Here is a 24,051-nt window from a genome sequence, read left to right as displayed (position 1 = left end):
CTAACTTTTTCCATATCATACTGCTCATGGGATTACAAACTGTGTAAATCTACCTGTTCATCTGCAGCTCCCCCAAGAAAAGGGGAACCCAGAGAGCCACACACAACAGAAACAAGTAGGTTGCTGCAGACAATACAGCGTTCTTAACCCCCCTTATTGACGACGTCTGTTCTGGCATATGCAGGCAGAATCACAGACCCAAATCATCTTCCTCTCTCATCCATTGCAAAAAGAGCCATTCACTCTGGCTGTCGCAGACTGGTTGAGTGCTGAATGCTTTTGCTTTGCTAACTAGTGTAGGTAAGCCTCTCCTTGACCCAATGATCACTTGAAACCTTGTAAAGGTTTAAATGCTCACCACTATCAATATAATGAAGCATCTGTCTTGTATCTGCATCTGCAACCCTGTCTTCAGTGTTGTTCTTGCAGATAGCTCTCAGTTCTGTCACGCAGTGGTGAGTCCCATAAATCGAACTGGAAATGGCAGGGCAGGACGAGTGAAGTCTCCTCCTAGGCATTTGAAAAGCACAGCTTAATCGCACGTGCCATCTGCCTTGCCCTTGCACTAGAGGGCCTGTAAATAAGCGTAGTCTTTTAGAGCCATCAGCTAGCTCTCTTTGGCTCATCTAGATCCAGAAAGTATTCAAGACAGGCTCAGAGATGGAATTATCAGTAGATAATAATAATCTTTATGGAAGCTATTTAAGGCAAATTCAAATCTTTTTTATTAGGTGACTTTTGAAACTTCCAGTGCTGGGAGATGGAACAGGTCTGGAATATTAAGCACTAAGAGGTTAGAAGGGATATTTCAATCTGGTGGCTGTTTCTCCAGATAATTGGATTCCTAATCCCCATAAGGTTATGATCTCAGTTTATTCTGCTGGGACAGAAGGTGCCCAATTAGTCTGATACCACATGACCCAGCGCAGGCTCCAGCACTGCCTGCAAGAGGAAGGTAACAACCTGGAAATCATCACAGGAGGGGAAAAGTAAGGTTGGTGCAGATACAGCCAAGTCAGGTGCTGACAGATTGGCTTCTGTCTTGGGTTTCTCACTGGAACAGCCAGTGGCATACGCCTTTCTCCTGCTGTGGAACAACAGCCCCACACACCTGCAAACATGAGGAATGATTAAGTCGATTCTCTAAAGGGTGCTCTACACACTAGAGCCTGCTCCTGCCTAAATAGGGCCAGATAAAAACCTCTGCAGCCCAGATCCAGCAGTTCACAATGAGAATATAGAAGATAACTCAGAAGATAACTTGTCTAGGTAGTATTCCTGCACAATCCAGACTATATCTGATGTCTTCTTGGTAGTACTGCCGCTACCAACAACCACTGAATGTTTGGTGCAGGGACTCTACCAATTAACAAGGAGAAGGAATGAGTCTCTGGAAAAGAAAGCATCCTCAAGGAACTGCTAATTTCTGAATAAGACACTAGACAAAGACTGATGCCGAAAGAGGAATAAAGATAATGGACAATCAGACAAAATGCTGTCACCTTCCAGGTCTCTAAATTGACTGTGGCAGCGCAAGGAACATTGTGAAAAGAACATCCAACCCTCATGGTTCCTGGGGATAAATCAGACAAACCCACTGGCTTGTTCATATGGGTAAGACTTATTGCACACAGACAATTTTGCAAGTTTTTAACTGCACCTTTTGAGCAGCCAGGGATCTGTCTGAATCCTCTCACATGCCAGTGCTGTCTCATGAATGACGTTCTGCTGTTTTTTTGCCAATTCACTGCGGACCACAAAGGTTTGCACTGCAGTAGGTAAAAAGAATTTCTAATAAGTGTGCTTACAGCCTGCATGACAAAAATACGGACACTTTTTAAGGTTATGCTGAAAATAAAACAAAGAAAAAATCTATCAGAAACCAAGACATTCTCCTTTATCAATGGCTGAGCTCATTTCCCCCTGCAGTCTGGTAAATACTTCCATTTGTGTGCAACCAGTTTTATGGCAGACTTCAGACTGGAACAGATTGTTATAGCCCAACCTTGAACTTTAGCAAGCACAGAATCCCAGTTGGTGAGACAATAAGATAAGCTGCAGCATCAGCCTGAGCCCTGCTCCAGGACAAAGCACGGGGACTAGCATTAGGTGATGCGGTGAGCTAATGGGGCACTGGGGACAGGGCTGAGTACAATGGACTGCTTGCTGGCTGGCTCCCTCATGACCAGCAGGACTCTTGACACATCCCAGCAAGGATTCAGACCTTGCAGATCTAGGACTATGCAAAGATCTGGCAGAGCCTTATTCCATTTCCAGTCTTGCTTGCCTATACAGCTCTTCCAGCTCATTTCACTCCTGCCTTGCAACCACATATAATACCTGCTATTCTGCCCATCCAGGATGTCTACAGTGAGCAGTGATTGAAATGATATTCATGAGCTAGGCACCAAGCCATGGGACTCTCTTTACTGTCACTCACTTAGCAGTGACTGGAACAATTTATAGCAAATTGAGGTGTAAGGACTTGATAATGAAACTATTTCATTTCCATCTTTGATTCAGCTGCCACCTGTAGAACTGCAGCCAGGAATGGGCTCTGAAAATGCATTATAAGGCCATTAGAGCTCCTCAAGGCACTGCCTTCATCTTTATGCCTTTACTTCTCTGTCCACCCACATCAGCTTTGTCATTGTAAATGACTCCTCCTCTCGCTGGTCCCTGAAGTGATCGAGGTCTCCGGGCTGATTTATTACCCAAAGGACACCGAATAATGCAGCTGTCCGCATCTTTTACAGACAGCATCATGTGCAGAGCTCCCAGCACTCAAATGTCCTTTCCTGCCTGAGTGGGCCGTCACCCCGGTAAAGCTGAAGCAGTGCCTGCTGGAACACCGTGGTCTCTTTGGACTTGTTTCACAGCAAGGACACGAACAGGCCACAGACTGTCTGGCCATCAGCATTTTACAAATGCGAGCGTCAGTGTTGTGAACAGCCCTCCGGTCACTGGAGCCAGTTTCCCTCCACGCAGATAGGGCCTCAAAAGAATTTCAGCCTTCCCCCAAAAACAGTTAGCAGGAGAACGGTGTGTAGGATGCTCAGGTTTTGATTGTATGAAAAAGAATGTACATCAAATTCAGTTTTCCCTAGAAAGTACAAAGCCTCACTGAAGTAAATGCTGAAAACATTTCTTCCTTTTAACTTTTTCTTCATAAGATGCTTTTTACACGAGCTGGAATGAAACAACACTCCCTCCCACACACAGGAGCATACAGATCTCTACAAAACAATCAGCTTTCTTCTCCTGTGGGTTGGCTTGCTGAAGAGATTGATATTGGTTTTGTTACGTCTCAATCCTCAGGAGACATTCAGAGCTTCAAAATTAGATGCTTTTCTTCACCAACTAGAGATGAATTAACTCTCAATGGGAATCTGCATCACTTTCATACACATTTATGCATTCACTCCTTCCTGACTCACAGAAAGCACAAACACCTTGCTGCCACTGCCTCCAGCCCAGTACTCGTTGGTCTCTAGGTGCATCTCACCATGTATCCACGCATCAGAGGCTGCAGAAAGGGAGAAAGGAATTTAGGACTTGGCTGTTTCTGGCCACAAGCATTGTTCAAAACTAGGCTCCTAAACACAAATAAACTGGGCATGGACCAATTTCCTGTCTATGGTTTCCTAGGACATCTTTCTGAACAAGACAAGAATGCCAGTAGACAAATACAAAGCATTTCTAATCTCAGAAGGCACATGCAAAATTTACACACTGGACAAAGTCACCACCCCAGGCTCTCCAGTCATAAGAGTCACATCATCATCTTTGTAAAAATGTTGAATATCTCTGGATGAAGCAGCACTGTATGAAACACTAAAATTCCCCACATATAAGAGAGAGATCAGCACGATTTGTGCACTTTTTATGCAAGGATATTGACAAAAGAACTATGAGGCCTGGGATAGTGTAAGTTCAGCTTCCCCAGCTCATCCTTTCTCTTGAATCTGAACAAGTTAAAATCCTGGGATCCAGTGACCTTGAAAATTATTAGGGATATGGATTTTAGAATTCAGGCTATCGCTGCTGAAAGAAGAACAGAGGCAGGGAGGTTCTGTGTGAACGCTGACCCCTTACTGCTTACAGAACAGCATGTGATTCCTGCTTTGTGAGCTAGTAAAAAAAAGGGAAAGAAAAGAATATAATAAATTTTCTGGCACAAAGAAGTAAGAGAGAATTTCAGCTTCTGAGTATCATAAATATATCTGTGCTCTCCAAGTCCCTTCTTGATCTTTCCCTTTAATTCTCCTCTCACTGTCCATGTGCAAATGTTGTTCCACCTTTGCTGGGAACCCTCAACTACAAAGGTCTGAGGAAGCAGGGACACTACGGGGGAATAATGCAGAGAGAAACTTTATAGAAAGCTTACAGCACATCACTGGGGAGGAAGCTTTGTGTTTCTGGGTGGCTAATTAACTTTTACTTAAGAATTAATTTAAGGAAGAAAGACCAGATGAAGAATGGCATGGCATAGCACCAAATACACTCTTAAAGCTTTATTGCACTCCAGAATATAAAAAAAATGAATCTTTAGCATGTTATTCCCATCCTCTCTTTTATTTACATTAACTGGAGCTAAGGTTTACACAGCAGTGGAGCTATTCCCCACAGGTTAAAATACAACTCAGCTGTGACATACAGGGGCCTTATGCCATGCAGAGGGTAATTAATAATCTATCTGAAATCATTTCATCAGCCCCTGGGACAATGGCTAACAAGACTGGGAAGATGGTTTATTAGACCATCTTTCCATTAGGTCAAAGTTTGAGAAACTGCTTTTTCCCCCAGCGCGGTGATGTTTCACAGCCTTATTTGCAAACAGAGACTGTGCAGGATGCAAATTGGCTGAATTTGTCCATTATTGGGAACAAGCATTTGGTTTATCCCTTTACCACCAGTACATCAGTCGATTCAGGGAGAGGCCGCCTTTTTTGGCTTACTGGGACGCCTTAAAACACGTATCTTCTCCATTCTTTGCGCTAGATCAGTGACAAAGCACTGCTTCCTGCACCGATTGAAGCACTGCCTGAAAGAACTTCCCATCCTTCCCTAAACGAAGAGGAGGAAAGAAGAGTCTCTAGCCTTCTTTGTTAGAACTGCTGGGCTTGTCAGCGTTTCCCAGTCAAGGAACTGGATCCAGCACTAGATTTCCTCAAACAGGGGGAGCACCAGAAGGCTGAACATGCCACCCGTGACAGGACTGAACTCTGGTTCTGCAGACGTCTTCGACTTGGCAGCCTCGGTAGCTGAACACACGGGCTTTGTGCCTGCTTCACCCATGGGCCAGTGCTTGACCTCCATCACTTCCAGTGTTGGACATGCACGTTGCACCAGTTACAGCCATTAATTTCCTTTACCAGTCACTTGTTTGCAAATTTCCACATCTCTGCATGGAGCAGATGACCCGTTCAATAGGGATTAACAGACATAATCACCATCTCTCTCTTCTATTTCCCACGACATGCAGAAGATTTAGCCTGACTAACCACGACCTGCAGTAAGACAAAAATAGACTTCTCCGTAGCTTTGAATACCTGATTCTCTTAGGCTAATATAAAAAACTTATTGCTTTCCTTGTTCTTACAAACTTGCAAAACGTAGCAAAATCAGATCCTGCAGGGGAAGACTTTAAGTCAAATAAACTGCTTTCATTGATTTCTTTTTCAGCCTCATGAAAATATCGTTTCTGCACTAGTTAGTTTTGGGCTCTGTTAAACCCAGTACCTATGTGGGCAGTAGAACCACTGAAGTGTTCTGTGGATTTGTGTCTCAAAGCTGCGTATGAACTCCCAGACGCCTGCTAGGGGCTGGATCTACCTCAGCTTTTCAGTACATGAAGATACTTTTAGGGTTCCCCTACTCAGGAGAGCTGTGTATTTTCTCAAAGCTTGACAGAACTTAGTATTTCTGAGATATTCTATAGTGTTTCTGAAACCTCTGCCAAATTTTATTAAAATGGGCCTATGGCTCCACAGCTTTTAGGACAGGATGGATAAACAAATGTGGTTCTTTCCTATTAGCGTCATTTTCTTTGGAAACATCCAGTACCATTGCTTTTGACTGAATCCACCTCATGATTTCCCAACAGGAGAAGATGAAGGAAGTTGAGCTAGGAGAACACTTAACAGAAGCAGGGAGATTCCCAGGTCGGCGTGGAGCTGGATTACTGCTGGGCTGAGAAGCACCTACGCAGTAAACCCAAGTGCAGTGGGACTTCAGGAACATTTTGCCTGTTGCACAAATCCCTCTCTGTAAAATCCAGGATCTGCTCTGAGAGGAGATGACCAACCTTCTGGCCTTCCCTTGGGTAAATACTGAATGAGCTTTGCCAAAACATAACAATAAAAAAGAGCAGAGGCCAGGATCTCCCACCTAAAGGAGCATCTAACATCATTGCCAGAATAGCAGAGCTGCCCAGTGCTAATCTGGCCTAGGACAAGACTCCTGAAAGGCAACAACAAAGAGTTAGATTGCAGGAAGCAGATCCTAACCTCTTCTCCCACTGCTGAGTTCTCATTGCTTTCAAGCTCTTGGAGCAGCACGCCAGTGTTTTTGTGAGGTCTTCACTGCTTTCCTCGCTCCCTGACAAACTGCTTGTGTGACACATCACTCGGCCAGCACGTTCACCTTGATTCATTACTGACAGAGCCATCTGATTAATGAGCAGCTTCTCTTCCTTGTTGTTTTCATGAGAAAGCAGCATAATGGTGCCATAGATTTTTAATTCATCAAACCACTCTGGCTTTGGCAGACTTACAAGAAGTCAAAAGAGGACATGCAGGTGTTATAGTTTTATTTGAACTTGTTCTGTTTTTAAAAATTAAAAACATTTGGGTTTTCACATGCAGAGGCTGTGAACTGCAGTATGCAAACTTCTCTTCCAAGACAGTGCAAGCATGAAGTCTGGGGCAGGATTCCTTCCAAAAGGATCGATACACTCGTTGGTCACCCACGCTGTGCCTGCAGACCAAAGAGACTCAAACCCTGAAGCAAGTCACACCCACCATCCAAAAGGTTTCAGAAGCCCATTCTCTGCTTTCAGTGAGAGAGCACCCTCTCGGCTGACCCCAAAGGAATGCTATGTCCTTCAGATGTTTCCTTCAGACCCACGTGGCCGCTAAAACATCTGGATTCAAAGGTGGACTTTCCTGGGATCTATGAGACAACTGCATAGACAGGGTAAGCACTGACAGTATTAAGAGTTACCAGAAGAAGGTGTAAAAGAAAACTTGATAAACATCTTCATTTTGGGTTGTACTCTGAGTTATACATAAGTGCAAAAAACTTATTTCAGACAGTAAAGCATGGGCATTACTCCGTGCAGTGCGGGCCTGTGTTTCCTTTAGACATACAGCTGCAATAAGACAGCCATGTGGAGTTTTATTAAACCTTATGAATTTTTTAGCAGTTCTGGGAGCTATAGATTTTAACTCGGCTAGATACTTCGAAAAATAGCTTAAAAAAGCCAGGGCAGCATTTCATTTCTTAAATACGTAATTCAGCAGGAGCAAAATTCCAAATATAAAGCAACCAAAGGTGATTTAAATACAAAATAATGTACTACACACCTAAAAGACAAGCCAATATGTGAGGGGAAAGGCCGAGTTATTAAAGTAACAGACTAGAAAGGAGAACTGTTATGTGCTCTTCTCCAAGTGCATGACCTTGATTAAGCAGCAGTGACTCAGTCTACTCACCTAAGAAATGGGGAGAATATAGCCCAAGCCCTTAATAGCACTATAGAATTATTTAATTTTTCCAACAACAATTCAAGATGTGAGTGTTAAAAGTAATTGCCTGAACAGAAGTGCATCTCAGTGTCTACAGAGTGTGCAGACACTGCACTTTTCCCCCATGCTGATGGATATTTTTGTATTAACCATGATGCACGGCTTGGCTCCACTCTTTTGAAAGATGCTCTCAGCATCTGACCACAATAAGCTTATTAAGCCATCAGCAAAGGGTTTAAAAATGTAAGATAGAGCTGACTGGTGTTCTTCAAATGCCTGCTTCTGCCATTACCTGCCTGGGTCAGAAGCATCTGTCAAGCCATAATCTGCACATTAGAAATTCATCTCCAGCCATTTACCTTCAAAACGGAGAGGAGACCCACCAAAGTACAGCCAGACCAACACTAAAAATTTCTGCAAATAGAGCTAAACTGAATTCCCGTGGAGACAAAAAAATGAGATCGTTGTAAGGATGTATTTGGAAAGTCTCCCTTCTTCATAATCCTGCAGATTTTTGATCCACCAGCTGGAAGCGGGAAAACAAGCAACTCCTAGCTGCTATGGCTGCAAATAAATCCTCCCAAATAAAGAGGAGTGTTGACCTGAGCCTGCACAATCCTTAAAATCACTATGCTTCTTCCCCTGATAACTGTACGGGCTGCTGCATGAAACATTGTGCGATTCGATAAAAAGTGGACCTAGATTCTGGATCAACCTTGTAGAACAGCAGAGGAGCAGCAGTAGTAGGATCTGGTTCACCACCTCTCTCCTAGGGAATCGGTCTTTAGACTGTGGAACAAGGCCCGAGGTACCAGGACACTGCCAGCCCCCCGCAGTGGCCCTTGCTGCACCCCTGGCAGAGCAGCTCAGCCTCGGGCACAGGCACCGCAGGATGCCGCAGCGGTACGGGAAGAGCACTGCTGCCACCTGCGGACAGCCGGAATCACAGCCTCCTCCTGGGCAGCCCTGCACAGAAAGCTTGCTCAGTTCTGCATGAATTTCCAGTATCTGAACAGTTTCTGCTAGAGGTCCCGTTTCTTTAAAGGGAGTTCGACTACCAGTATACTAGCTCGTCGGTGATTTATTTGCAAACGCTCTAGAAGGAAAGCACAGACTGCCAAAACACCTCTTAGCAGAGGGAAAAAGAACAAAGACACACCACCTTGGGCCAGATCTGGTAAGGGGGCAGCAGTGACAGCACCACAAAAAGACTGCACACCTACACCACAGACCTGAGAATAAAGACAAAGCCATCAAGTCATTTTCCGGTCCTTTCTGCTTGCTACCAGAACAAAACATCGGTGTGTGTTATGAACAAGTGCAGAGCAATTACAGTAGTACCTAAACACCCAACAGGTTGCCCTAAAGGTCACTCAGCAGACCGGTTTTGACAGATTCAGAATAGCTTTATCATATTCCTTTGAAAGGATTCCTGGGTTCAGCCGATCTGTACATGGATGCCGTGCTGTTCTGCACTTCATTCTCTAAAATTACCTCCAAATGCTATCACCTCGAGCACACTCTGCACCTCAGAAAGGCTGACAAATATTCCCCGTGCCTCACTGTCTCGTCTGACAAACGCTTGTTTCAGCATCGCAAAGACACCATGTTCCAAATCTGAGATGAAAAAGCTCTGAAATTAAAGCTTTAAATCTATCTTGAACTCAGCTCATCACTGCAGCTCGTGCACCTCTCACAGTGCCCCTGCCCCACCTCCACAAAGAATCTGCACACACACAACTTCAACAGAAGCAGCCAAATTTGCTGTCTGCTTCCCAAGGCGGTGTTGGAACCAGAAGTTTCTATGATGTTGTGTATTCCTCCCCGTCCAAGCGTATATGTAATTCTTTACCATTTTCCCTTTACCATGAGCCTCACACACAGAATATTTACTGTACAAAGGAATATTGTTCAGAAGCATCTATCATCTGAGGGGAAAAAAGGGAAACTGTTGAGAGAGACTTTATCATAAAAATGTATTTACTGATACTCCTATACACAGTCTCTCAAAACTCAAGTTGAATGAAATTGTTGAAAGCAACTTTAGCTTAAAATATTTTTCTAATTCCGCTGAAATCAGTGGAATGAGCACATATGCAGCACATACTGGTGTGCAAATCTAAATGAGGGTAAATTCTATCTACTTCCTGAGAAGCTGGCTCACAGCTCTGCATACAGTTGGTCAGAAGAGAGCAGTACATACTTTGTTCCAAGTTTAAAGGCAAGTTTGATTCAAAATATGGTGGAAGAAAGGAGGGAATTGTTGCAGTTCTGAGAATTCTTCAAGTGTCAGCAGAAGGTAGCATGTCTCACCTGCCTTAAAAATAAAGGGTCTCTCATTACCAAGATGCCAAGCCTCCTCCTGGGACAAAGTTAGCCTGACAGGTCTGTATTGCAGAGGAGATCAGTCTTATTTCAAAGACAACCAGTGAAAACAAACACGGTGGAGGAGGAGCTATCAAGCCAGCAGCCTGTTAAATGAAAATATACACCACAAAGAAAAAAGTTTCCACCCTTTAATGACTTCCATTTACAAGGGAATAACATTTCCTTCCAAACAGGACTGGACATCAAGCCCCAGAACACAGTGAAGGGGACACACGCAGCCGCAGTCCATATAGTCTTTGGGCATAGCTCCTCACTGACCTGGAAATGGACTTCAAAAGAATATAAATGGTTTCAGTTACACCCTCAGGTCTCTCTGTTCTGTTCAAGCTACTTTAACCACATATGAAGAGAGCCAGAAAGCACGTAAGACAAATAACAGCCTCCTTAAGCTAATTGGGCATGAATTTGTATAGCCAATTGCACCAGTAACCCAGGCAGTAAAGTTTCAAACTGTGCTTTAGTTTTTATGACACACAAGGGGGAGGCATTATGCTGCCACAGTCCTACAGAGCAAATAAAGCCACCGTGAGCCAAGAGCAGAGACCACGGCACTGGAAGAATGGCAGCTCACACAGGTGAGGATGAAAAAGTCCATCTTTATTAAAAAGATTAAAAGTTCAGCTGAAACCGCCTTACAAATGCTGAACAGCATGTGGTACAGAAAACTGCATCAAATGAAATTCTGCTCATTGATGAAAACATTTCCACTACTCTGATGTCTGCCATTAATGTACAGTGATCACTGCTACTGAACTTTGTACCCGATGATATGAAAGGAGAGGACTATGCGATTCATAAAAGGATTCTTCCACACAAAAAGGGTATGAGCTTTCATGTACTTATACTACAACCACTGCAGACAAAGACCCTCCTCATTCCAGGAGAATTCACTAATATATGTGCAAAACCAGAATAATATAACATAATTTAACACAGCATAGTTAACAGTAACATTCAGACGTTTTATTGGATAAGAAGGAAGGCCAGGAGGTGCTTTAGGACACATTTACGGGTGGGCCCCAGATCTGCTCATCTACCAGTGTAGATGCATCACATTGCAACACTGCTCATCAAGAGACCTGTAAGAAGTTTAAAAAGTTTATATTCAGGGAAGGTAGCGTGGGATGGAGGGGCAAAGATTTGAGGAGAAAGATTTGGAAGGAGATCAAGCATCCTAATCACAAAAGAAACCAATAAAGGAGTCTCTCATACTACTCAATGTCTGTGTGGAGATTATTTTGGTCTACTTACATCAGTTAAGTCACCTGTTAGGTTAGTTCATACCCATACCTTTTGCTAATACTAGCGTGTAATACTTCTGGAAAGCAGAGAGATAAAGCACTTTTTGCTTTCAAAGCTATGACAGTGATGTCGGCTCAGCATCCCTGTGAGGTAGGCAAAAATTAGTTGTTTTCTGGTACACAAAGTGAAATGACTTCCTCAAAGGCATGGTGAAGAAAGTGTCATGTATTATCAGTATCCCCGAGAACCTGGAATGACACTTTTTCCACAGACAGGGAATTGTAGGCAACCAGCACATGCTAGGAAGCAAAAGCATTTTAGACTGATTTTCATCTCATTCTTACTATTAAACTGCTTTGAAACTCCCTTCCCTGAAAAGTGTTCCATAAACACACACACGTGCTATCGAGCTCTTCCTTCATCTCTGTAACAAAAAGCACTGGTCCTTCCCAGCAGCACGCAGACACCCTGCAGAGGGGGCTTTCCCTGCTCCTGAAGGGCAGCCTCGACACAACTACAGTTGTGCACACTACTCCAGCAATGATCATTTCCTAGATCTTTCTCTCCACCAGTACAATCAGTTATCGGACATATCACCCATGTCTTAGAGTTTAGCTCAAGTACTGTACTTGCGTAGAAAAATATAACTATCATTCTTTTAAACTGATAGCTATATAAAGACAATCATAAAATAAAGCACACAGCTGCTACAAAGGGTAACAACAAAGCCATGCTGAGATTAAATTAATAAGCCCATCTATCTACAAGTTTAACAGATTCACAGGCTCAGTCCGTATCTCTAAAAAAGCTTTTACTTTGCAAAAAATGAAGTGGGTCTGAGCCAGGCTCTTCTTTCTTATGTAGGTACACAAGAAAAGAGTAGATATGGTGTTGTGCATGTCTGTATGCAAAGAAGTTTCCAAAAGCTTCTGGATATCTGCCTGCATCTGCCTGAGCTGAAATTTTGCTTTTTCTCCTCACATTTCTAATCTATTTAAGTATTTTGCTGTAGGAAGCAGCAGATAGTTGCTGAAGCCCATCTTTTCTTGTCTGGGGCCTAGTCAGATTAGAAAGATCACTTGCCCAATTTTAATAAGAGACTAACCTGTAGCTTGTAAAATCTGCATGCAAAGAATGCTCCTCAACTTCTACAGCTCAGCTATAAAGGAGGAGATCAACAGCTGGATAGCACAAAGCCATAAAAAGTCATTTAACTATCAATACTACGTAATCCTGTGTCATTAACTCAGCTTCACCACTAGCAGCACACTCCCCTACCACAATACTCAGTGCTCTCAGATGTATGACTTACCTAGGCCAGATGGAGGATGCTAAGTTTATTGCTCATGTTTAAAAGCCCTTGATAGAGTGGTTAGCATGCTCCTACTCGGTTCAAAAGCAAAGCTGTGCTCCAGGCACTAGTGCAACACCAGTAGCAGTTCCTGTGAAGTTCTTCACAACTCCTGTAAACACACATCTCACCAAAACCCTACATACAGGAAATAAAGACTTTTTCTTCAACACAGAAGAGAATGCAGAATGGAACAAATTCATCTTTGCAATGAACGTCACTGGATTTTTCCCGCTTGTGTTTGGCATGGTTTGTTTTTCATCCTGCTCCATATTTATTGACACAATCAGTTCTCCAAATGGCCAAATAAATATCAAAGGGTGAGATCTGCAGAAGAAAATAGAACACTGTGAGGTGTAGGGGGATGAAAAGAGGTGGGGAACCTCGCTTCAGAGTTCTTAACATTAAAGTGTGATTCAGTCATGCAAAAACTGGACTCCCTTAGAAAAAGTCTGCCACTAAAGATGACTTCTTCCTGTTCCCAGCTCTAATTTTAATGCAGAGCCAATGCAGTAGATTTTGCAAACCCTGTATCTTTCTCCTTTGCTACCACCTGGGCTTCTTTTAGGTCTTACATTAGGACATTTTATTATAATACTACAGGCCTCTGAATAAGGAGAGAATGGCCATCAACAAGATGCATTTTTTAAACTAAGAGTTTGTTCTCCCACCCCATTAACCCATGTCCAACCAGAATTTTGGCACCCTATCCATCAGCTCCCCTTAAACAGAAGGATGTCCTTTCAGACAGTTAATTCTAAGCAAACGCAGAAATGGAAACTGCCTGTTTTTCTGCGCTATTCTGAGGGCTATTCAGTTGCATGATTTGCATTTACAGGTTCAGCTTTTATGGCAGAATATAAGTCTACTGGTTTTGGCTTAAAGCTTGTGCAGTGGACTAGTTGTGCTTCATTTCAGCACAAACACACCACAGAAATGCATAAATTTGAATATTCTAGGCTCTAAGAGCCAAGCAGAGACAACAGTGAATGAATCAGTATCTAGTACTTTTCAATGGGCTTGGAAAGAAAAGCTCAAAATTTGGCTAGGAAAAGAAAAACTGCAAAAGTCAAAACATACAGCTGATGAAGATGAATTACGCTCACAAGGGAGTGAAGTAATAGCACCTACATCGTTATGATGCTAAACAAACATTTGGCAGTGTTTTCTGTTTACCATGCAGGAGCCACTGGACTCCTTGACCATGGTATGGAGCGATAAGAGCCATCATCATGCTTGTGAAAGGAAAGGAGTTTGCATGAGACTCAATCTTACTTCATTAAGTTAACAGAAAAAGCCACTCAACATCCAACGGCATAAGGGTGACCTTCTTTAAACTCTTCCTTGTCCTCAGGTCACGCTGTTCCTCCTGAAGCAGAGCTGTACAGTTCCCCCTTCCCAAGGAACTGACAGATGGCTTCTTTAAGTCTTTTGTACAAGCTAACCAAGACCAGAAGTGATGGAACTCACGTACAATCAACAGCTCAAAACAGTCTCTGTGTTCTTCCCACCATCCGTAACAAGTCATCTACCCACACCATCCCCTGTTAATTGGCATTAATACTGCATTGTGAGGCCTGACTCCACAGCTCTGTCACAGTTTGGGCAGGGCACCAGCTGGTGCTAGCGTAATACCAAAAACATAGAAAAGCCCCAAAAGGAGATTGAGCTTGGCTGTCCGCTGAGGAATTTTGTTGAAGCTTTGACTCCGAAATTGCCTCTCCAGTGAAAATGCCATCGGGATGGTGAGTAGTGGCAATGCCATGCTGATGGTGTAGCGTGTGGCCAACACACAGAAAATCAGGTAGGGTAAGAAGAGCAGCACGGTGTAGAGGATATAGGAGAACGCAGGGCCGATGAGGATAGCCAAGGTGACAATACCCGCCTGCCGGTCAGATTCCATATCTCGGGTGTTGTTGCTGTGCAGGATGGCCTCAGTACTGAGAGCTAGTGGGATAGCGTAGAGCAGTGGTGAGACAGACAGATAACCAACCTGCACAGCATGGGCAAACATGACGGCCAGGGGCCCAAAGGTGATCAGGATCACCACGTCTCCCAGTGCAACATATTTAAATCCAATTCCTGTGGCAAAACACAAGCATAAAATGAAGCATCAAAAAACTCAAGTGACAGAAGAGAATGGATTACAAAAGATCAGCCCTTCCCACAGAAATATTGTAAACCAGCCAACGCATATATAGCTATGGCTGAGAAGGATCTTTCCTCTTTAAAAAAAAAAAAATAAATAAATAAAGGAAATGCAACTTGTTAATTTCTCCAGACTCTCACGTTTGTACCTACCCAACCCGGGAAAACACTAAGAACATGCTCTTCTTACTCAAAAGAAACACATGCTGTTCTACACTCTCAGGGAAACTCCATCTAAAGAATATCAACATTCCAAACCAAAACATTCCACCAATGGAAAAGAACATTTGCACTGTGCTATACAGCTCACGAACATAAGAAACACATCACAAGAAGTTTCAGCAACAGTTCTGAAGAGCACCTAAACATAAATAATGATGCCTCAATACTACTTTCCAACTGAAGAACTTGGTGCATCCCTTCCCACAGGGGTCAATGACAAAGAATAGTGGTTAATGGACCAGTACTCTAGGAAATACCATCAAATACTTTTTATAGCAGTTAACTAGATCATTTGGATCTTCCAGAAGCCCTCTGACAGGTCAGCTCATTCTGTCACATTCACATTCAGGCTCAAAGCAAACAGGATTCAACACTTACCTCCAGTGTAAAGGAAGGAACTGGAAAGTCCCCCGAAGTAAATCAGGGCCAGGTGCTCCAGCTTCAGCGTTGAGACAGCATAGAGCCCTGCAGCACAGATGCAGCCCACAGTATAGAGAAAGACCCCGAACCGGACTACATCCTGAGGCTCCAAAATCTGGTCCACCAAAGTCCTGTCATCGCTCTTCTTGTGATCGATGCCTTTGGAGAAGTCGTAGTAGGTGTTCACCAAGTTGCCAGCTCCGTGCACAGCCAGGACGGTCACGGCACTTCCCAAGAGCAGCCGCGGATCCAGCACTCCCTCAGCCCGGTATGCCAGCGCGCTACCAAGGGCCACAGGCGTGAGGGAGGCACTGAAGCTCCAGGGCCTCAGCGCCAGCACGTAGGCCTTACACTTCTGCCTCCAGGTACCAGGAGGGCCACGCTCAGCACCCGCCAGCACGGCGTTGGCCTCGTTCCTCTCACCGCCCCGGGGGCTCTCGGCGCTGATGCTGACCTCCGGCTGCACTGGCCCCATGCTCTCCTCGACGCCTCGCCTCACAGCTGCGGCACCTGGAAGGAGGAGAAGGGCCATGATGGGAAGGAACGGGAGGGGGAGAGGAGACGCCCCCGGAGGGCCCTGAGGAGAGTTAGGAGGCGCCTGAGGGGAGTCGGGAGGGGGGCGCCCCTCACCCGCTCGCTCCCCAACGGCCGCCGCTGCCCCGTCCTCGTCCCCCGTCACCGCCACAGCCCCACGCGGGGGGTTCCGCCTCAGGCTCCCGTCCCCGAGCTGGACCCGTGAAACGCACCCAGGCTCCGCTGCGAGGAGCCCCCGCCCGCCCCGCCGCGCCCCACGTGCCGTTACGGTAGCTGAAGGCCTCGCCGCCGGGCGCCGCCCCAACTGCCCTTGGGCCCGTCATGGGCGCCCGGACGCATTTGAGCGGCGCACACCGGGCGCGGCGCCGCACCGCGCCTCAGGCTCCGCGCGTGCGCACAAAGCGCGGGGGCGTCAGCGGAGGGCACCAGGCAGCCGGCGCCGGGAGGGCGGGCCTTCGCCTAGACTCCTCACCGGCCCCTCGCGTTCGGCCTTTCTATTGGCTGGACGCGCCGCCGGTTACAGTCAGCTGCCCACTCGATTGGCCGGGCGCTGACGGTCTCTCCTTGCGGTTCCTCGGGTGGAGGGGCGGGGCTGAAGGGGCGTCCCCTTCCCTTTTCCTCCGCTTCTACTGGACGTGGGTGGTGCCTGTCAAGTCCTCCTCGCGAGCCCATTGGCCGGAAGCGACCCGCCGGGCCGACGGCCGCGGGGGAGGGGAGGACGCAGGGGCCCGGAGCGGCGGCGGCGGCGGCGGCGGCCGGGGCGGAGGCGGTGAGTGCGGCTGTGGAGCCTCCCCTCAGGCGGCTTCCCCTTCCCCGTCCCCTCAGCGCCCGCCGGGCTGGCTCCCCGCGCCCTGTCAGCGCCAAGCGGCCCCTCAGCCTCCCGCTCAGCCTCCCCGTTCCCGGTGCCGACCCCCGCCGGCTCGGCCCTCACTGAGGGACGGAGCCCCCCAGGTGGCGGTGGCGAGGCGGCGGCCGCTCGCTGCCCCCCTCAGGAGCCCCTCCGGGCTCTGAGTCCCGAGTCCGCTTCACCCTGTGGGATTTTATGGCTGCGCCGGGGATATTTGGGGAAGGGGGGTGAGGTTTTGGGGCCCGGTGGGGCTGTGGGCCCTTCTGTCAAGCGGGCAGCTGGTGTTTATGTAATCTAGAAACCGGGGGTTCGAAGCTTTAAAATGATCTTTGCATAAGGAAGCACTCGTGAGGAAGTTTGGGTGCACGTTACAATAGTAAGCATCCCGTTGCAGTGACTGGTGTTGCTATAAGTAGGCTTCCCCTCTCTAAATGCCTCCCGGGGAATGCAGCGCTTGTCAGGCCACGGCTGGGGCTTCCCTGTGCGGGTAGAGCACCGGGGTTGTTGTGGAGAAACTTGGGTGAAAATGTTCATGCAGGAGTCAGATATAACAGCATCCTCATGGGAATGGCTGTGCCTTCTTATAGAGTAACTAAGACGTAATTTTACCTCGGTATGTTCAGCTGTTGCATGACCCTTGGCTTGGAGTTAGAGCTCCATGGGTCAGGCACCTGACCCGCTGGAGCATGTTGTGGTGTTTGAGGGAGCAAAGGGGCTGGGGATGGGTGTCACAGCCTTATGTAATGATAAGGTCTTATCGCAGGGTTGTAGTGCCTCAGGAAGGTAGTCATTACTTGTATTATTTCATGCTTTTCTGGGACAGCATCCTTGCATGCAATGGGTTATGTATTATGGAAGCAGGCAATTAGGGGTAGAGTTAAGAAGTCCAGAGACTTCAGTAACTGAAAGCAGTAAAACAAAATGTGTCCCTGAAGAACTTACAGGACTTGATGCCCCGAGCCCCAGCATAACACCATCATGTCGGGCACTGTATCCATTCTCCAACAATTTGCCAATGGCTTGAAAAGTCGCAGTGAAGAGACGAGGGCGAAAGCTGCCAAGGACCTGCAGCATTATGTCACCATGGAGCTCCGCGAAGTGAGTGCTGCAAATAATTTATCATCATCTATCAGATGAGTATAGGGCACTGGCTGGGTGCTTTGGGGATGGACATTTTGGAATATGGAAACTGGCCTTAAAAAGGAGGTGGGGAGTAGCACAGAGCTCACCTGTGCCCCAGCACTTAGAAGAAGTGAGTGAGTTGGTGACTTGGACTGGGTGGTCAAGCACCAGAATAAACAAACTTAGTGGCTCTAAGGCACAAAGAAGAGAAACTCATTTGTGTTTGTAATGTATACAAGGAAATTAAATCAACCACTTAAGTAACCTAGGAAGCATTGTCTTTATGGAGGTTTTGGGGCTGGCAAGGAGAGACAGAATGCTTTCAGCTGATGTGGATTTTTTTTTCTACAGATGAGCCAGGAGGAGTCTACCAGGTTTTATGATCAGCTGAACCATCACATATTTGAGCTGGTCTCTAGCTCTGATGCAAATGAAAGGAAGGGCGGCATTTTGGCTATTGGTGAGTAAAAGTGCTTTATGCCTTTGGTGAGTTTTCATGTGCCTACTCTTTTGGGACAAGTTTTCAAAAGGAATGAACTTTCATAATCAGGGTGTTATGTCTGACTGCTCAGTACGCTGGGTGCGTGCTAGTTGCTGGGCTCTGAAATCTGTCTGTAAGTGTCAGCACGGGAGCTGCTGAGTGCTGAGAGTGGCTGAAAACCTGGTGCTTAATGGGCACTGGCTCTTCTGGGAGTCAAGCATCAAATGCAAGTGCTGATCATGTGAAAATTCTGTTCTCGAGCTCAACTGAGAACAGTTTGTGCTCTTTATATGCATCACGGTGGATTGACTTTCTGAACTCTTCTGCCTGAGCAGATGGATTCTTGTTATTTAAATTTACCTGCTTCGATAACAGCAGCTCCCATCCCTGGGAGGGGCTCGCATAGCTTTACTTTGATTCTGATCAGCTGCTCCATCAATTGCTCTGGTTGTGCTTTTAGCTGTGACATGGCAGAGCTGCCTGTGTTTTGACTCTTAGGGAAATCAGCTTGGATAAATACATTTTTTTCTGAGCAAGTAGCTTGTATTGAGGCAGTGACTTTAACAACCAAATAGGAGTTGCCTATGGACAAATCCTGCAGATTTGCAGTTTAGGAAGTTAATGGGAATCTTTAACGAATGGATAGGGAATACTAACTCTCAATCAGAGATTACCTAATGTCTCCCCCACTGATTCCTGTGGATAACCTACAGCACTGCTCCCTTTCTCTACAGCAAGCCTTATCGGTGTTGAAGGAGGTAACGCCACCCGTATCGGGAGGTTTGCAAACTACCTGAGGAACCTTTTACCATCCAATGACCCTGTTGTAATGGAGATGGCCTCCAAGGCTATCGGGCGGCTTGCGATGGCTGGTGACACCTTCACAGCCGAGTACGTGGAGTTTGAGGTGAAGCGAGCTCTCGAGTGGCTGGGGGCTGACAGAAATGAAGGTCGAAGACATGCAGCTGTAAGTCCTCTTTTTTGTTGTTGTCACCTGTTCTGAACAGGATGGTTAAGTTTGATTAACAGTGCTAGGAAGTGAACTCGGAAAGCTGGGGAAAAGCTCTGATTGGGAAACAGAGTGGCTGCCAGTCCAAGTTGAAGGATCTGTTATGTTCTCATAGCAGATACAGTGCTTCTTCATCGCTTCTACCTTAGAAATGCCCATTGACCAGATGAGACACCGTTGTGCTATGAACTGTAAAAGTACAGAGCTGGATACAGCTCAGGCTCACAGACGCTAACAGTTGAAATAAATGGTGCTACATTCTAGAAAATGAGCTTTGTCTGTTAATGCTCATCCTCACAGATTGTTACTGTTTCTCTCCCCACCTCCAGGTTCTTGTCCTGCGTGAGCTGGCAATCAGCGTGCCTACCTTCTTCTTCCAACAAGTGCAGCCATTCTTTGACAATATTTTTGTGGCTGTGTGGGATCCCAAACAGGCCATTCGAGAGGGAGCTGTTTCTGCCTTAAGAGCCTGCCTTATTCTCACCACTCAACGGGAACCAAAAGAGATGCAGAAGCCTCAGTGGTACAGAGTAAGAAAATAACTTCATTGTGAAACAGCTTCTTCATAATGCAATGCAAATGATCAAGTGCCAGTTTCTACAACAGTTAAGCTAAGAACCTGTTTCACTTGTGTCAAAACATCTGTTCTGTCAGCAGAAAACTGCCTCCCCTGGAAAGGTTGGAAACATAATGGCTTACAAAATGAGTAGTTCCCTTAGCCCACTCTAAAAGCAAGTAGGAAAATTGATTTTATCAAGAATCCATTGCTTTATCTGCACCTCATCTTCAGCTGTTGAGTCTGACCTAGTTTTACAGGCACACTGTATTGTCATCTTCTCTTACTAGCAGATACTTTTTTCTACTGTAATAAAACTGACTGTATTAGGTAAAGATTCTCCTGCCTGATCTTCAGCTTTGCTGCCATTGCCACATGGTTTCAAGCTTCATAATATCAAATAAGGTTTGGAAAATGCAGGCAGATGTTATGAACTTTGATTCCTCGTGGTCAAGTATGCAACACAGATATTGATGAAGTTTGTACCGTGGCTTGGCTGGCTGTTCAATTAATGCTGTTCAAAATACTCTGCAGCAGAGTCCACAACTTCTAGGTGATTCTTAATTTTGTGTTGTTATATTCTCCTATTATTCAGTTGAGATATGTGTCTATTGGAAAATTAAAGGATGTCAGTAACTCTTGACTGGCAGTATTACTTACTGTGTTTTCACAGGCATTGCCTCTGTTATGATCATTGAGCTTTTTTCTTTTTTTTTTTCCTTTTCCCCAAGCATACATATGAAGAGGCTGAGAAGGGTTTTGATGAGACTTTGGCCAAGGAAAAAGGAATGAATCGTGATGACCGAATCCATGGTGCCTTATTGATCCTCAATGAGTTAGTGAGAATCAGCAGTATGGAGGGAGAGGTGAGCAAATGAACAAGAGGAGGGCTATGGCTTTTGGCTGCCAATTTATTGATTAACAATGGGTAGCAGCTCAGCAATCTGTGGAAATAATCCACTGGGTTTGAAATGGGATTGTTAGGCTGAAAAGTTATCTGAACATGGACTCGGAGCATCGATTATTTCAAATTGAGCGGTGTTGGAGAAATAACAGCAGCATGGTTTGGCTGAGTAGGTGTCAAGCTCTGATGGAAAGTGTTATTACTTGAATTAATTACAATGGAAAATAATTATACAGAGTGCAGTTTCTCTTGTTTCATATTAGATATCTAAATGTTTTTGCTGAATTTTGCTTAGTTGCTGTTTTCCAGCCATTTGGATATCAGTGGTAAAGGATGCTGCTCAGGGAACTTGGGTAGCACTAGATTGGGTATCTTTTAGTCAGCTACCAAACATGCTTTTCTACTTTGTCTAGCGCCTTAGAGAGGAGATGGAGGAGATCACTCAGCAGCAGCTTGTGCATGACAAGTACTGCAAAGACCTGATGGGCTTTAGTACCAAACCTCGCCACATCACTCCCTTCACTAGCTTCCAGTCTCTTCAGCCCTCTCAGTCAAATGCTTTGGCTGGGCTTCTGGGGTACAATGCCCACCAAGGAATCATGGGCTTCGCAACCTCACCTGTGCCAGCAAAGTCTACCTTGGTAGAAAGTCGATGCTGCAGGGATCTAATGGAAGAGAAGTTTGATCAGGTAAGTGTTCATTCTTATCTACCAAAATTCACAACACTGGTTCTTGTCATGTAATTGACCTCTGTATCCTTATTAGGCAGGCAATACTGCCTAATACTGAATTGAGGTATCAAACCTCATTAATTGTATATATTCTGGTTGTGTCACTGTCTGTTAGAGCAGTGGTTTAATTTCTTTGGAAGCAGTCTTGCTTATCTGTCTTCTTGACAGGCTCTGAAGCCAGTCAGTGGAATGCCTTCAGGCACCCAGGTAACAAACGGTCATGCGTTACTACCAACAGCCATCCTTCAGAGCTCAATCTGTGTCCTTTCAGGTGTGCCAGTGGGTTCTCAAGTGCAGAACCAGCAAAAATTCTTTGATCCAGATGACAGTTCTCAATCTGCTACCACGGTTGGCAGCTTTCCGTCCTTCAGCATTCACAGGTGAGAAGACAGATGGCTGGATGTTAGTGTTGCTGAAATTGGACTGGAACTTACCCAGCTCTCTTTTGTCCAGATGAGTTTGTGCAGGCAATGCAGCAATAGAAACGTTGTGCTTGGAAGATGAGCAGATAAATTCCTCCATGCAAGTGGTAGAAGGCCAGTTGTTTTTTTTTAAGGCCAAAATGTTCCTCTGATTAAGAGAATGGATTGAAAGTTATTTTCTGAATTCTGTAATCAGAAATAGAACCTCATTTTTGTTTTTTCTCAGTATGTCAAACTTACAGTTGAACTCTGCTCTCTTGCACACAATCAATATAACCCTAATATAATAAGCAGAGTTGTTGTCCTCTTTCTGTTACACGTGCCAGGAAATCTCAAGGTAAAATGGGAAATAGCTGCTGCTTTACTGCAGTTCAGTTGATTTATCAAGCAAGTATAGGAGAACATCTGAGTTGGTAGTGTCATTAAACTGATCCAAGTAGGTTGTCTTTTCTGTTGTCTTTTTATAATGATTGATTGGAAATTTAGAATAACGAGATACTTATTTCTTTTTGTGTATAGAATCTGTAGGAGGTGTCTTGGATCACCTGCTGCAACGTTCTCTTGTAACTTTCATTTTGGTGAAATTTATTTAAAATAAAAAAAAAAAGGCCTTCTAGGCTTTAGAAATTCGATCATATGGCAATGTGTGCTTGCCACTGCTGGTGTCAGCAAATTTTATATCACAGTGTCTGTCCCCTGGTCTTATACTAGTAAAGGCTTCGTTGCGAATTTGTTGCAACTATATAAACCTAAAAATCCTCCAATATCTCTTTTGTTCTCTCTTGGTGGCAGCTGATCAGTATCTTCCAGACACTATGAACCATGTTCTCAGCTGTGTGAAGAAGGAGAAGGAGCGAACAGCAGCCTTCCAGGCCTTGGGTTTGCTTTCTGTAGCTGTGCGATCTGAGTTTCAAGCTTACCTGCCAAAAGTCCTTGAAATAATAAAGGCAGCTCTTCCACCAAAGGACTTCGCCCACAAGTAAGTATTTGAATGTTAGGTTTGAGAAGAAACTGAAACACCAGTTCATTGTATAATTTTTATCATGTGGAATGAAATTGCCATATTAAAATCAGAGGTATATTTGTAAGATTGACACATGTAGGATGAGAAAGTGTTTAAAAACCAGCAACTTCTCTTAACTTCTATGTGGTCCCCTTTCAGGAGGCAGAAGTCTGTGCAGGTTGATGCTACAGTCTTCACCTGTATTAGTATGCTGGCACGAGCCATGGGACCAAGTATTCAGCAGGACATCAAAGAGCTTCTGGAACCTATGCTGGCTGTGGGCCTGAGGTAAATACGAGGCACAGGAGTACCTCTTTTTGTCAGCCACTGGATGGCATTGTTGGCCATGCAGAAGGAGATCTTGAAAGCGTTCAGACTGAGAATGAAGATTATTGCTTTTAAGTGATCTGTATTGCTCTTTCAGAAGAAGAAGATGTTTTAAGAGTTACAAGTCCTTTGAATTTCTTAAAAGCATTGGTGTCTGTGTAAAGTAGTCTTTAAAAAAAAAAACACACTAACGAATTCAAAAGCAATCTCCGTTACTTCCTACCATTCAAACACATTTGGCAATAACCTGCAAAAATTTAGAAAGCCTCTGAAGGCCTGCAGATCCCCGCTGTATCATATTAGCGGGGAAAGAGAATGCTGAATATTTGCAGCTGGCTTTTTTCACCTTCAGGGTTCAGCCTGATAGTTCCTATTAGAAATCTCCTAGCTCATGAACATGTCAATAAGGGAGGGTGTGGAGAAATCTAAGCAACTCTATGCTACATGGATGCTTAATATTACTACCTGGAATTGAATTTAGTTGCTTTTGTGTCTAAAAAGCACAAGTACAAGGAATCACGTAAATTTGTAGTAACCTATGCTGCAGTCCAAGTGGTTTGTTTGCCAGGTTCATAGAGGAACTCGGTTCATATGCC

General features: G+C 45.1%; 2 protein-coding genes across 9 annotated transcripts in view; one reads left to right on the top strand and one right to left on the bottom strand.

Moving 5' to 3' along the window:
* Positions 1–12,354: 12,354 nt before the first annotated feature.
* Positions 12,355–16,466, bottom strand: UBIAD1 (UbiA prenyltransferase domain containing 1). 6 transcript variants are annotated; one of them, XM_035344755.1, is made up of 3 exons: positions 16,316–16,466; positions 15,478–16,029; positions 12,355–14,811 (listed from the first exon to the last, which is right to left on the bottom strand). In XM_035344755.1, the coding sequence occupies exons 1-3, from the start codon at positions 16,374–16,376 to the stop codon at positions 14,324–14,326; spliced, it is 1,101 nt and encodes a 366-aa protein (XP_035200646.1). In that variant the 5' UTR covers positions 16,377–16,466; the 3' UTR covers positions 12,355–14,323. The 6 variants fall into 6 exon arrangements, with proteins under 6 accessions (XP_035200646.1, XP_035200645.1, XP_035200649.1 ...); XM_035344754.1 differs by having other exon boundaries at positions 16,160–16,429; XM_035344758.1 differs by having other exon boundaries at positions 16,312–16,428.
* Positions 16,467–16,678: 212 nt separating this feature from the next.
* MTOR (mechanistic target of rapamycin kinase) overlaps positions 16,679–24,051 on the top strand; it is a 63,283-nt gene continuing 55,910 nt past the window's right edge. For 2 of the 3 annotated variants that reach the window (XM_035344380.1, XM_035344378.1), the window contains exons 1-10: positions 16,679–16,822; positions 17,836–17,998; positions 18,374–18,482; positions 19,238–19,470; positions 19,842–20,042; positions 20,800–20,934; positions 21,386–21,661; positions 21,975–22,083; positions 22,918–23,104; positions 23,288–23,416. In XM_035344380.1, coding sequence (XP_035200271.1) covers positions 17,879–17,998; positions 18,374–18,482; positions 19,238–19,470; positions 19,842–20,042; positions 20,800–20,934; positions 21,386–21,661; positions 21,975–22,083; positions 22,918–23,104; positions 23,288–23,416 — 1,499 coding nt within the window. In that variant the 5' untranslated portion in view covers positions 16,679–16,822; positions 17,836–17,878. Of the gene's footprint in view, positions 16,823–17,205; positions 17,313–17,835; positions 17,999–18,373; positions 18,483–19,237; positions 19,471–19,841; positions 20,043–20,799; positions 20,935–21,385; positions 21,662–21,974; positions 22,084–22,917; positions 23,105–23,287; positions 23,417–24,051 lie in introns of those variants that run through there. The other variant, XM_035344379.1, reaches the window with a different exon arrangement.

The sequence above is a fragment of the Oxyura jamaicensis genome, chromosome 21 (assembly GCF_011077185.1).
Source record: "Oxyura jamaicensis isolate SHBP4307 breed ruddy duck chromosome 21, BPBGC_Ojam_1.0, whole genome shotgun sequence".
NCBI lineage: Eukaryota > Metazoa > Chordata > Aves > Anseriformes > Anatidae > Oxyura > Oxyura jamaicensis.
Note: the sequence above shows the minus strand (reverse complement) of the source record. Positions and strands in the feature narration are given on the sequence as shown.